General features: G+C 38.6%; 1 protein-coding gene across 5 annotated transcripts in view; it reads right to left on the bottom strand.

Moving 5' to 3' along the window:
- Positions 1-12,267, bottom strand: part of ARMC3 (armadillo repeat containing 3) — a 91,855-nt gene extending 79,588 nt beyond the window's left edge. For all 5 annotated transcript variants that reach the window (XM_013058918.2, XM_013058919.2, XM_013058922.2 and 2 more), the window contains exons 1-2: positions 12,131-12,267; positions 8,340-8,388 (exon numbers count right to left, since the gene is read on the bottom strand). In XM_013058918.2, coding sequence (XP_012914372.1) covers positions 8,340-8,387 — 48 coding nt within the window. In that variant the 5' untranslated portion in view covers position 8,388; positions 12,131-12,267. The remainder of the gene's footprint in view (positions 1-8,339; positions 8,389-12,130) is intronic.
- Between the last annotated feature and the right edge of the window lie 808 nt (positions 12,268-13,075).

The following is a 13,075-nucleotide window of genomic DNA, read 5'->3' on the forward strand; positions in this document are numbered from 1 at the left end:
AATATTATTTGCCCTGTAATATAATTCATCTAGTATTAATATAGACACTCCAGCTCTCTTGTGCTTATTTCAGTGTATCTTTTTCCTTATTTTTACTTTTAACCTATCCGTATCTTTATACTGAAAGGAGATTTCTTATAGACAGCTTATATTTTGGATCTTGTTTTTTTATTCAGTTTGACAATCTCTCACTTGTAATTGGAGTATTAAATCATTTACATTTAATATAGTTATAGATATAATAGGGTTTTAACGGACCATCCTGTTAGTTGTTTTCTATTTTTCTGATTTGGTCCCTGGTTCCTTTTTTCCTATCTTCTTTTGGATAGTTGAATATTTTTAGTATCCAATTTTATCTTCTCTATTGGCTTAACAACTGAGTTTTCTTCTAACTAGATCACATATTTCTTTGCATATATAATAATTTTTATTGGCAGCTAAACATTGTGAAAATTACGTTGTTGAGTGTCTGGATTCTTTTGGGGGGGGGTTCTCTTAAAGGATGTTGAATTTTGTTCTGCTAGACAGTTGTTTTATTTATGGTTCAGCTTGATCTATTTAAGGTGTGTTTTAAAGCCTTATTACAGCAAGCCTGGGGAAGCTTTGCTCTAGGGCTGGATTAACCATTCTACTACTAAGGCATGACCTTGCTGGGGCCTCTATTTAATACCCCAGATGTTCAATAAGATCTCTCCAATCTTTTGGGTCAAAATCAGAATGTCTTCCAGACCGGTATGAGTCTAAAAATTATGCAGCTTACATCTCCCTGATACTTGTTCAAGCCTGTTCTTTGTCATGAGCATGACTTTCACCCTGTGCTGCTTGACTTCAAAGAATCAAGGGGACCATTAACCAAATTTCTGGAGCTATTTTTCTATGTATTTCCCTCCTCTCTGGCACTCGGCCCTGCAAATTCCAGCCATCTTAGCCTCTCTAAACTCTGGCTTCTCAAAACTCTCTTATTTTAAAACAAAAATAATCTTTTCCTAGATGTTAATCACCAGATGCTATCCTCTCTCTCCTTCCCTTCTGGTCAAAAATTCTATGAACTATTGATTTTTCTCCATTTTCTCCTTCTCACACTTCCTGCTGAACGTCTCTAAACTGACTTTCATCCTCATCAGTTCACCAAAATAGTCTAAGACCATCATCAGTGATCACCATGTTACCTATCACTTGCCATTTTTATCTCACTTCTAGAGAATTAAAATAATAATACTTGAAACTGTAGAAGCTTAAGTCTGACTTTAATTACCAGGCCTCCATCTTTCTGGATAATGTTTTTTGCTTTTTATTCATGGTAGTTCAGATATTGAAAATCCTTGGTTTTTGTTGTTGCTTGAGGGAGTCGCCTTTTTTTTTCACAGCTATATTCCTCTGAACTTCTCTAGAATAGCACTCAAGACATTGCATTGTTTCTTCGGTGTATGCGTCTTCTTCAATAAGTTTACCATCATTTGCTCCGTTGTTCAAGCCGGACCTTGAAACACCCCCCAACTCCTCTTCTTCTCACACAACGCATGCAAACCATCAGCAAATTCTGTCAGCTCTACCCTCAACATGGATCCCAACTATGGCCACTTCTTGCCTGCACAATTACCATCTGGGGCTAGCTGCAGAGTTCATGGCTCCTCTGTTAACAGCCTCTGAATTGGTCTTCCAGTTTTCACTTTCCTTTCACAGTGGAGCTAGAATGCTCTTGTGATTTTTGTTTTAAATATAAATGAGATGCTGCTAATCCTCTACTTGTAGCTCTCCACTGGATTTCCCTTTTTGCACATTAGGAAAAAAACCCAATCATCACCACCATCCCACCACCTTTGGTACCTAGCTTGTACTCCCTGCTTCGTAATTTCCAGACATACCAACTTTCTTGGCATTCCTCACACATACTAAGTAAGGCCTTAGTTATTATTCTCTGGCTGGGGTGCTCTCTCCAGATATTTGCATAGCATACTTCCTCATTCCATTTGTCTTTCTTAAGTGTGACCCCACTGGGAAAGCTTGCCCTGACATGGATTTTATTTAAAGTAGCCTGATCATTCTCCATCCCTATAGACTACTTTATTTTTCCTCATTGATCATTGCTATCTGAATTATATTATTATGTGTTAAGTGACTGTTTCCACCAACTAGAATATTTACTATTCTGGTATTTCAATATTTTTAAAGCTGACTTTATAAGCATGTGAATAAATATGCCATATTAAAACAAGGCTATGTCATGACACAATGACCACAATTGTCAAAGGAGTACATGAAAATATATTTAAACTAAAACTATCATAAATATCTTTAATCCTTCTTTAATGGTTGAGAAAACACTTCAGTATTTTGCCATGTCTTCTGGTCATCCTTAAGAAAAAGGTAATATGGGTTACAAGAAGCTTAAAGGGAAGATTCAAACTGTGAAAGCCACAATCTAGAGGGCTATTAAAAGAGGGAAAATACCAATATTTGGCAGAGAGTGGAGAAACTTGGCATGATATTTGTTTCTCCTACAGAGCCTACAACATTATAGTAATTTTTTATTAAAATGGGTGCTGAGAATAAAATGATAGCTATAACGGAATGCCACACAACTAAATAAATAATACTGTGCTGTAATTACATATCCCATCTGCTTTCCTGTGAGGAGCTCACAGTCAGTCACCAGCAAGCTGGTTGTGAAATTATAATTTCACGCTCTGTACAAAATAAATGATGAACAAAAGTTATTTATAGAAAGAGTGTAATAAAGGGGAAGCATTTTGGCTAAACTTGAAATTTTAAGCTCAGTTAATTAGAGAAGCCATAGACTCATAGAGATATTTTTATATCTCTGGTAAGGAAACAAGATTGTCTAGAACGGTGCTGCCCAGTAGGATTTCAATGATGGGAATGTTCTGATTCTGCATCGTCCAATAGAGAAGTCACAAGCCACGTGGGGCTTTTGGGCACTTGAAGTGTAATGTGATGGAGGAACTGAATTTTTCATTTAAGTTTTAGTTGTTAATTTTGATTGATTTTACTTTAATTATTGTAAATTTAAATTTAAATAACCACATGTGGCCAGTGACTACTGCTTTAGCACAGGTATAAAAGAATACAAAATTATAAAGTTGAACTCAGTGAAAGTATATAAATCATGACAGTTTAGTGACTTTTATGGTACCAATAAGGGCAAATAAAAGGCTTTTTTGATGTCGACTGGAATGTGTTTACTACATCAGTGGTCTCAGGTCACAAGGAACCAATGACACAGGAAAAGAGAGATAAACAGAAGCAAGCAGACTACCACTCTAGTATGAACTTTTAGTAAAGAACATCTAGACATCAGTTAAAATCTGCTAAAACGTGTAAAAATGAAAATGAAAACAGCTAAAATGGTCTCTGGTTTTCTCTATGACCCAAATTAAAGGTTTAGAGCTAGGTAAGCAAGCTGATAATTTTTTATACAGTTTTGTATATGTTTATTAATTTATAATAATTTTCATTAAACTATGACTTTTTAAAGATTTATTTTATTTATTTATTTGACAGACAGAGATCACAAGTAGGCAGAGAGGCAGGCAGAAGGAGAGGAGGGAAGCAGGCTCCCCGCTGAGCAGAGAGTCCCACGCGGGGCTTGACTCCAGGACCCTGGGATCATGACCTGAGCCGAAGGCAGAGGCTTTAACCCACTGAGCCACCCAGGCACCTCTAAACTATGACATTTTATTTATCTGTGATGAGAGCAAAAGACAGGAAAATAAAGTCCCATGAAGCTCCATTTCTGAAATAAGTCCATTTTGGCAGTCGGTGTCAGAGCATTAAGGGTTGCATTCTGAGGTTGATGAAAGCGTCCTGGAGAAAAAGGACCCTGGAGCCATCCCACTCTTGCAAGGAACTGGGTTTGGTTGCCCATGTGAGGGAGCAAGTTCTGTTATTGCCTGTTGCTCTGACTCAATACTCCTCCCCCATATGGCACTGAACTATGGAGAAAAGGTGTTGACGCATGAAAATAAATGTTCTTTAACTTGATACTTAGTGAGATTCCAGAACCATCATGACTAGTGAGTTTAGATGCTGTGGATTTATCCACTGAAACTTGATTTCCTGAAGTATTAAGCAAATGCTCATAGACTTGAAGACCTGACCATGAATCATAATGGCCACACCCAGGCCACCGGGAACTTCAGTGGCCAGAGGGTCTTCCACAGCTGATCTCCCTGCCTCCTTAGACAATTCATAAAAACTCTAAAGTTTTACAGAGTAATGAAGAGTACCCTCAACTACATGATTCAAAATAACTACTTTTACTAAATTCTTATCTAGTGCCAAGCACTGTTCTAAGCATCTTCTATTTATCTACGTTGTCTCGTTGCTGCGAGTAGATATGAGGTGGCTATCATTACCTCCTCACTGGAGTGGACAGAGGTTGGAAACTTTGCCCCAGATCAAACGATGGATGATGGAGTGAGGATTCAGGTTCTGGCAGTATAACTCTGGAGCCTATGTTCTCAGTCACTGAATATCTTGCCTTATATTAAGTATTGTCTACTAAGATCCTTTGTTAGTAACTCTCTTATGCAATCACTCTACAGGAAGTTTGCCTTTTATTTAAAGCATCACAAACAACCTTTCAGCTAGACATGGAAATGATGTGGGAAGGCAGAATCTTACACTGCTCACTTAAGCTGTATCTTCCCCACATCCAAGCATCTTCTTAGGTAGTAGTCAATTTCATGAAAAAGAATGGAAGTCAATAAACCATACAGGCGTATATTAGATGTATGCTTTGACAATGAGAAAATAAGAAAAGCAAAGGGAGCTTTTTGTTTTAACCATATAACTGATCATTCTTCTTTCTGTCCCCATAACCCATTTTAAATAGTAGATGAAAGACTAATAAAAATACAAATCTTTGGAAATAATGTTTTTAGGAACTCTTAAGGAAGTTGTTATTTGTTGACACAGGAAAGTTTATTTTCTTAAGCAGTTATATATTTATCTTTTAAATTTGGTATTCCTTTAAAATTTGTACAAGAAAAATTTGTAGACTTTGAAGAGCTATACCTCAGAAAAAATTCCAAGTTCAGATAGCTTAAACTGTGGCATACTGTTTTGAAGTATTTGAATTTTCAAGATAGAGAGTGATTACATACTTTCACACTAATCTATCAGCTTTATTAACATAAAGTCAGAGTAGGGAAAGGATGGAAGGACCTTGAGGAAAGGCAGTAGTCAAGGACCATTGGTAACTGTAACATGCCTTTTTTTTGGGGGGGGGGTGTCTCACTCTATTTTTTTTAAAGTATAATTAACATAGGATATCATATTCATTTCATGTGTACAGTATGATTCAAAAATTCTGTACATTTCTCATTTCACATCAAGATAAGTGTATTCTTAGATCTCCTTTATCTCATTCATCCCCCACCTACCTTCCCTCTGGCAACCACCAATTTGTTCTCTGAATTTAAAGTCTGTTTTTTCTGTTTGTCTCTTGTTTTGTTTATTCATTTGGTTTTTTCTTAAATTCCATGTATGACTGAAATCATTAGGTATTTGTCTGTCTTTGATTTCCTCCTTCACTTAGCATTATACCCTCTAGGTCCTTTCATGTTTTTGCATTCTTTTTATAGCTGAGTAATATTCCATTGTATGTATATATATGTGTGTGTGTGTGTATGTGTGTGTGTGCATGTGTGTGTGTGTATATATATATATATATATATATATATATATATATATATATATAAATCTCATACCTTCTCTATCCATTCATCTATGAAGGGATACTTGATGCAATCCCTATAAAAAATACTAACAATATTTTTCACAGAACTAGAACAAATAATGCTAAAATGTGTACGGAACCACAAAATATCCCAAATAGCCAAAGTAATCTTGAGAAAGAACAACAAAGCTGGAGTTATAACAATACCAGATTTCAAGATGTGCTACAAAAGCTATAGTCATCAAAACAGCATGGTATTGGCACAAAAATAAGACACATAGATCAATGGAACAGAATAAGAGCCCAGAAATAAACCCATGCTTATATGGTCAATTAATCTTCATCATAGGAGGCAAGAGTATACAATGGGGAAAAGGCAGTCTCTTCAACAAATGGTGTAGGGAAAAGAATGAAACCGGATGACTTATACCACACACACAAATAAACTCAAGTGGATTAAAGACTTAAATATGAGACCTGAAACCATAAACTCCCAAAGAAAACACAGGCAGTAATTTCTTTGACATTGGCCATTGCACACGCTTTGGCTGTCCCTAAGGCTGTCGTGAACCTCATGAGGAAACAAGAGCTAGATTTCTGGTAATGCTAGGATTAAAACTGTTTCTCAAGCCCTTGACTGTGCCCTGCAAGGACTGCAATACACTGCAAAATTATAGAAAGTGTATTAGACAAATATTTCTGTTGTTTAATAGTCTCTTAATTCCAATTTTAATCAGTGTTCGTCAGCAAGTACTGTGTTCATTAGTCCACTTTCCGGTAATAAGATGTCAATAACGCTGTTTTGTGGGGCACCTGACGGGCTCAGTGAGTGGAGCATGCAACTCTTGATCTTGGGATTGTGAGCTTGAGCCCCACACTGGGTATAAAGATCACTTAAAAGTAAAATCTTGGGGCACCTGGGTGGCTCAGTCAGTTAAGCAACTGACTGTTGACTTAGGCTCAGGTCATGATCTCAGGTCCTGGTGTGGAGCCCAGCACTTGGCAGGGAGTCTGTGTGTGCCTCTTTCCCTCCCCCCTCAGCCCCTCCCCCTGAGTGTTCTCTTTGTCTCTCCCCCTCAGTTAGATAGATAGATAAATAAAATCTTTTTAAAAAATAAAATAAAATCTTTTAAAAAATGCTATTTTGCAATAAAAAGTGGTAATGTAAAAACAAGAGAATTTGGAATGTTTTAGGAGTATGTCCAAAGGGAGAACAACTAGAATGATGAAAATGTATCATGAACCACAATGACCATCTATCTCTGCAAAGATTTCCTAGACCTGAGCAGACAGATGCTTCTGCTGTCTTTGTTCCCAACTGTACTGAAGGATCATCCACAAGGAGTTATGTAGGGTGTGTGTGTGTGTGCCCGTGTCAGAGTCTAAAGGAGTCCCATAATAATAGGTCTTATTTACTAGTGTTAACTATGTGCCAGGTACTGAAAATTTGATGTGCTTTATTTCATTTTAATTCCTACAACAACCAAAATGAATTGGACATTATAATTCGCACTGAAGAAATTTTTTTTTGAAAAGCTGAAATAACTCAGCCATAATTGGCAACTGTGCCAAATAACACAGCTCATGAGAGGCAGAGCTGGGATGTAGCTCACTTTGTAACCACAAAACTCCAGTGTTGTTGGGAAGATCTTGTGCTAAGCTCAGCTTCCCTCAACTATAAAATCCTGTGAGTCTACTAACTGACTATAAGCACTTTTTTATGTACATTTTATTTGAAGAAAATGATACCAAATGTCTGTTTCAAAAGAAGTTTCCACACTGAAAACTGTCCAAGTTCATTTTCTATTTTTAACACAATCTTTCAGTAATTGATAAACCTTAAAGAAATAAGATAAAACCATGATTTAAAAGAGACAGGGGGTGGGCACCTGGGTGGCTCAGTGGGTTAAAGCCTCTGCCTTCGGCTCAGGTCATGATCCCAGGGTCCTGTGGTCGAGCCCCTCATTGGGATCCAGCCCTGCATTGGGCTCTCTGCTCGGCGGGAAGCCTGCTTCCCTTCCTCTCTCTTTGCCTGCTTCTCTGCCTACTTGTGATCTCTGTCTGTCAAATAAATAAATAAAAATCCTTTTAAAAAATTTAAAAAGAGAGACAGGGTTTCGTGTTGTAGGAAATGCATTACTCAAATATTGGGAATAGAAAAAGAGGGTGAACCCACACTTTCGTCTCCATAGAACTGGAAAATACAAGACTTCTGATGTCCAAACGGCAGTCTTCAGACAACCTTCTACCCCCATCTAATAGCTATAGCATAAACTCTAGTTATCTTTGAAAATGCACTTGGATGATTAACATTAATGAGAGACAGGCAAATATAAATTTAAAATATTTAAAAGAACAAACCAAAACTATTTGCTCATTAACTAGGCTTATAAACATGCCATCCACATACTGGAAAAGCTAATAATTACTCTCTAATTGTGCTAATTATGTAATGACAACATTGTAAATGTTTGTTTATATAATGTTAGATTTCTCTAACTAATCTTATCATTAGTCAGACTTTGGACTTCTGCCATTGTGTACTCATGTATATACTGGTATGTGCCAAACTGTTTGAACAATTTATTTTTAAAACCGTTGTTAATGTGCTACTATAATATTCAAATCAGATACTTACCACATCCTTAGGAGGTGGTTCTGCTTCCTTCTTTATCTTTTTACCCATTCTGGAAAAAGATGCAATAAATAGTTAAATAGGAGCGCCTGGGTGGGTCAGTTGATTAAGCATCTGACTCTTGATCTCAGGGTTGTGAGTTCAGGCCCCATGTTGGGCTCTAGGCTGGGAGTGGAGCCTGCTTTAAAAAAAAAAAGGTCATTTGTACATTGTTTATACAATGTACAAATCTATGTCACCTATGCCCTTAGAAAGAGATTTATTTCCTCATTTTAACTGTACATGAAAAGAGACTATGCTACTAATATTAGTATTTCTACTAATATATGTAGAAATTATTGTACATGTACAAATATGTTACCTACATTCTTATTTCAAATTCTCAGTGTTTTTGGAATTTTTTGAGCATTTGTTCTGGCTTCCAGGTCGTAAGGAAGACAATACATTAGAGACAAAACTTTTACTTACATAACCGGGAATAGTTTACCATGCTTACAGCTCACTTAGAGGGCTTGGGAGACTAAATCCAAGTTACTTTTGAGATCTGCAAGAATGTTTTGCCACAAAAGGATGGATTTTGGACTGCTTTCTCACACTGATCTATCCTGAGAGTATCTGGTGAACACTAGGCATTCGATATTTATAAAAATCATTAACCGTTTTTCCTGGGAGTATGATTTTATATATAATACCCAAGACATACCAATACTAAACTAACATTGGTGTCATTTTCCCAAATAACCAGAAGTTTTCTCTAATATAACCCATAGCTCAATAAAAAAAGTAACTCAGAATGTGAAGAGTTGTATATTGGAGAAATTGGGGCTCTTGCTTGCAAGACCCTTTTTACCTCACATGTCCTTGACTGTGCAGGAAAAACGTCAAGAGCATTGTTACTCACAGTTGATACACCACAGAGGAGTAACTCCACTTGGGTACAGAGGACTTTCCCGATGTTGATGACTGCTAGAATAACCCCAGAAATCTTTTGAATTTTCTCCCATGAGAGCTTGTGGGGTTGTGCTTGGCATTTGTGCAATCTCAGATGGTATAAACTAGTCTTGAGGAAATTACTATAGTTTCCAGAGAAATTCTGGGAAGGAAAAATCCTTGGAGAGAATCTACAATGTCAGAGTTAGTCCAGATAGTCTGTCAAGATACAACTGCAACTCCTAGCATTAGGGACACTGACCCTAATTTATCACATATTTTTAAAAGCCACATGTTCCTAGAAAAACTCCTAGTTACTTCTGAAATGACATCCCCAAGCTCAGGTCACATAAATTTCAAGATCTTTGAGGGTCTGGGCAAGTTTATGCTGTGATGCACTACCTCACATTATATCCAATATATTGAACATTAAAATGTACCCACATTATCCATTAAATACAATTTTTTCTTAAAAAGTCTTGAAATTAAGCATTTGAAATTATTCAGCAGTTTGTGCACTTGGAAATTCTTACAAAATGAGAAAACTGTTTTCAAATGTAACAATATTAATTTAAAAATTTAACATTAATTTTTCAATTTTCTTTTCAGATTTTAGAGGCAATATTTTTTTCAAAATTCAAATCATCTCATAGATGCTTAACAAGCACAAAGACCCTAGGCTTTTGTCTATAATATTCCAAGCAGATGCACAAAAACTATTCTGGATGAATGAAAATCTATCCTACGACTGACCTCTAGGAAAAGGAGACTTCACAGCTCTTTGCAACCAATTCCAAGATACAGCAGACTTTGATTTATATAAGAACTGCTTCTGAATAGTGTTTGAGAACTGAATTACACCTGTAATTCAGAATTACTGTAGGTAATCTGATTTTCACTCAGGAACTGATTTTTCCCATTTTAAGATAGTGGCTTTGAATAATTGCATATTGAAGAGTGCAGAGGTTGGAATAGCCTTAACACAGGATTATAGCAATGGAGCTGTTCCTACGCAATACCCTGAAGTAGGAAGCATTTAGTTTGTGTTTTTATTGCCACCTTGAGCATAACAGTTAATGCAGGAGGAAGTATACAACTGACATAGAGCCAGAGGCAATAAACCTCAAAAATAATCCTAAGGTGTTTTTTTTTTTAACTTTGTAAATTCAACATTTTACTTAAAATCAACAGGCTACAACCAAATTACCTTATATTATTTTATTCTTTAAAAATTTGTTTTCCTTTAAAGCTTCAGAGATGTCAAATTAAGAAAATAAATCCTTTCTACTGAAGCAAACCTGCTTTCCTTGACTATTTTACCACCTGCCCATTGATGACTTTTATTGTGCTAAAATAAACATACTATAAAATTTGTGATTTTAATCATGTTTAAGTGTATAGCTCTGTGTCTACTGTCTACTTTATAAGGTCATACATTTCGTTACAGAAAATTTGGAAAACAAGGAAGGGCACTTGGATTTAAAAAAAAAAAAAAGAATCACTCAGGAAAAAACTGAGGGAGATCAGCACTATTTCAATATAGTTCCTTTTTCGTGTGTTTTCTACAGTGATTTTACCAGCCTACCTGGATTTCTAGCTCCTATTCTCAACTTCCTAATATAGTAGGAAAATGGAACCATTTTCCTCCTATATTAAACCGATGGACAAGTTCAAGAGAGTTCATTCTCAATTTATTGCTCCAATCATCTCCAATGAATCAGCATATCATGTCATTTAAAATAATACTGTAGGGGCGCCTGGGTGGCTCAGTAGGTTAAAGCCTCTGCCTTAGGCTCAGGTCATGATCTCAGGGTCCTGGAATAGGGCTCTCTGCTCAGCAGGGAGCCTGCTTCCTCCTCTCTCTCTGCCTGTCTCTCTGCCTACTTGTGATCTCTGTCAAATAAATAAATAAAATCTTTTTTATTTTTATTTTTATTTTTTTTAAGATTTTATTTATTTATCAGAGAGAGAGAGGGAGAGAGCGAGCACAGGCAGACAGAATGGCAGGCAGAGGCAGAGGGAGAAGCAGGCTCCCTGCCGAGCAAGGAGCCTGATGTGGGACTCGATTCCAGGACGCTGGGATCATGACCTGAGCCGAAGGCAGCTGTTTAACCAACTGAGCCACCCAGGTGTCCCCTAAAATCTTTTTTAAAAAATAAAATAAAATAATACTGTAAAGCCCACTATTTATCCGAACAGTCTCCTATTGCTGAGCACTTGTTTCCAATTTCCTGAAATTACGGGTAAGTCTGCAATGAACATCCTTAAACCTAAAATGTTCACCCACATTCTGCACCTGCTTCTCTAAGGTAAAGGAAAATAAATGAACTAAATAAATGAAAAGGCATGAACTTCACGGCATTGGGTACGAAAACAAATCTGCTTTAAATGTGCATCTTCCCGATTATTAGAGAGGCGCCACATTTCCCCCCCGAAAATGTACCAGTTATTTGTACTTCTTGGTGAACTTTCGGACTACACGACTTTAAATTTTAGTCTAACGGGGAGATCTTTTTTGAGAAAACCTACGGGGAGGAGGAAGGCTAGAACAAGTGGGGACTCGCTTCTTGATTTGCTGAGAGTCAAGAAGCGGAATCTTTCAGATGCCCTCTCCGGGCCTCAGTTTTGTCACCTGTTAAGTGGCAGGCAGCGGGATGCTTAGGAAGCCCACCCCGACCCCCGTCTAATACTGCGGGCATAGAGCAGGGACCGACAACCCCTCCAAGGTGTTCGTTCGTTCCCTCAGGTGGCCCAGATGTCCCCACCCGCGGGGCACCTTCTCCTTGCCCAAGTTCTGCTGGGACCTTGGCCCTGGGCCTCTCCAAACCGCGGGAGTAGCTGCTCAGCCGCACTCCTGCGTTTACCTGCCAGGCGATCCCTCAGAGCCGCGGCTCCTCGGACCTGGAGAACTGCACCCGCCTCCGCTGGCGCGCGCCTCCTAGGCCACTGTTGTTCTTGGTTGCTAGGCGACACCGGGCCGCGGCTGCGCGCGCAGCGGAGCGCGCGCCTCCGCCCAGGAAGCTCGTGCTCGGCAGCCAGAGGAACTCATTGTCCCGCCTTCAGAAAGGGGTCCGTAGGGAAGGAGCTCGGGCGTCCTCCGCTCCCAGACTCCACTGCTTTGAGGCAGGATAGACGGGAGAATCCTCCACTTCCTAGTAGCTGCAGGCGAGCGCAGGTGCAAACTGTAAATCAGCAGGCGTGCGGCCTCAGCTTCTCGCCTGTGGACTGGTTCTGGATTCACCAACTCGGAGATGCTACCGCTTTCTCCCCAGGACAGGGCTGGCCAGAATCCTGGGATGACTTACAAATCTCCACTTTCTGTCCGGACTCCACGAAGCCGCAGACCTGCAGGGCCCAGACCCTGCGTGCACTAGGATGTCTAGTCTGCCCTCCCAGAACTTATCTTGGCCCTTCAAAATCTCCCCTTCCGCCTTTCTTTCCTCTTCATGCATTCTTCCCAATGGCCTAGACCTCCGTTTCCCTTCTTCGTCTTCCACCCTCCCCTCCAATCAGCAGTTAAGGCAATTGGCCCTCTTCATTTTGCCTTGTATTCATTCAAAAATATTTATTAAGCATCTACTATTTGCCAGGACATGTGCAACTTGTGTAATTCTTGGAACATTCTTTCATTTCTATTTAGTTAAGCCCAGCTCAAATGCCGTCTTCATAAAATACTCTTTGATCGGATCTTAGCAACAACAACAACAAAAAAACAAATAAGCAAGCAAACAAAAATATCTCCCTCTCTTGAATTCCTATCACACTTTTAAAACTCCATCCCTTGCCTGCCTCTGCTGGTCCCCCAGCCC

The sequence above is a fragment of the Mustela putorius genome, unplaced genomic scaffold (genome assembly GCF_011764305.1).
Source record: "Mustela putorius furo isolate JIRA1106 unplaced genomic scaffold, ASM1176430v1.1 tig00000827_pilon_pilon_pilon, whole genome shotgun sequence".
NCBI classification, from domain to species: domain Eukaryota; kingdom Metazoa; phylum Chordata; class Mammalia; order Carnivora; family Mustelidae; genus Mustela; species Mustela putorius.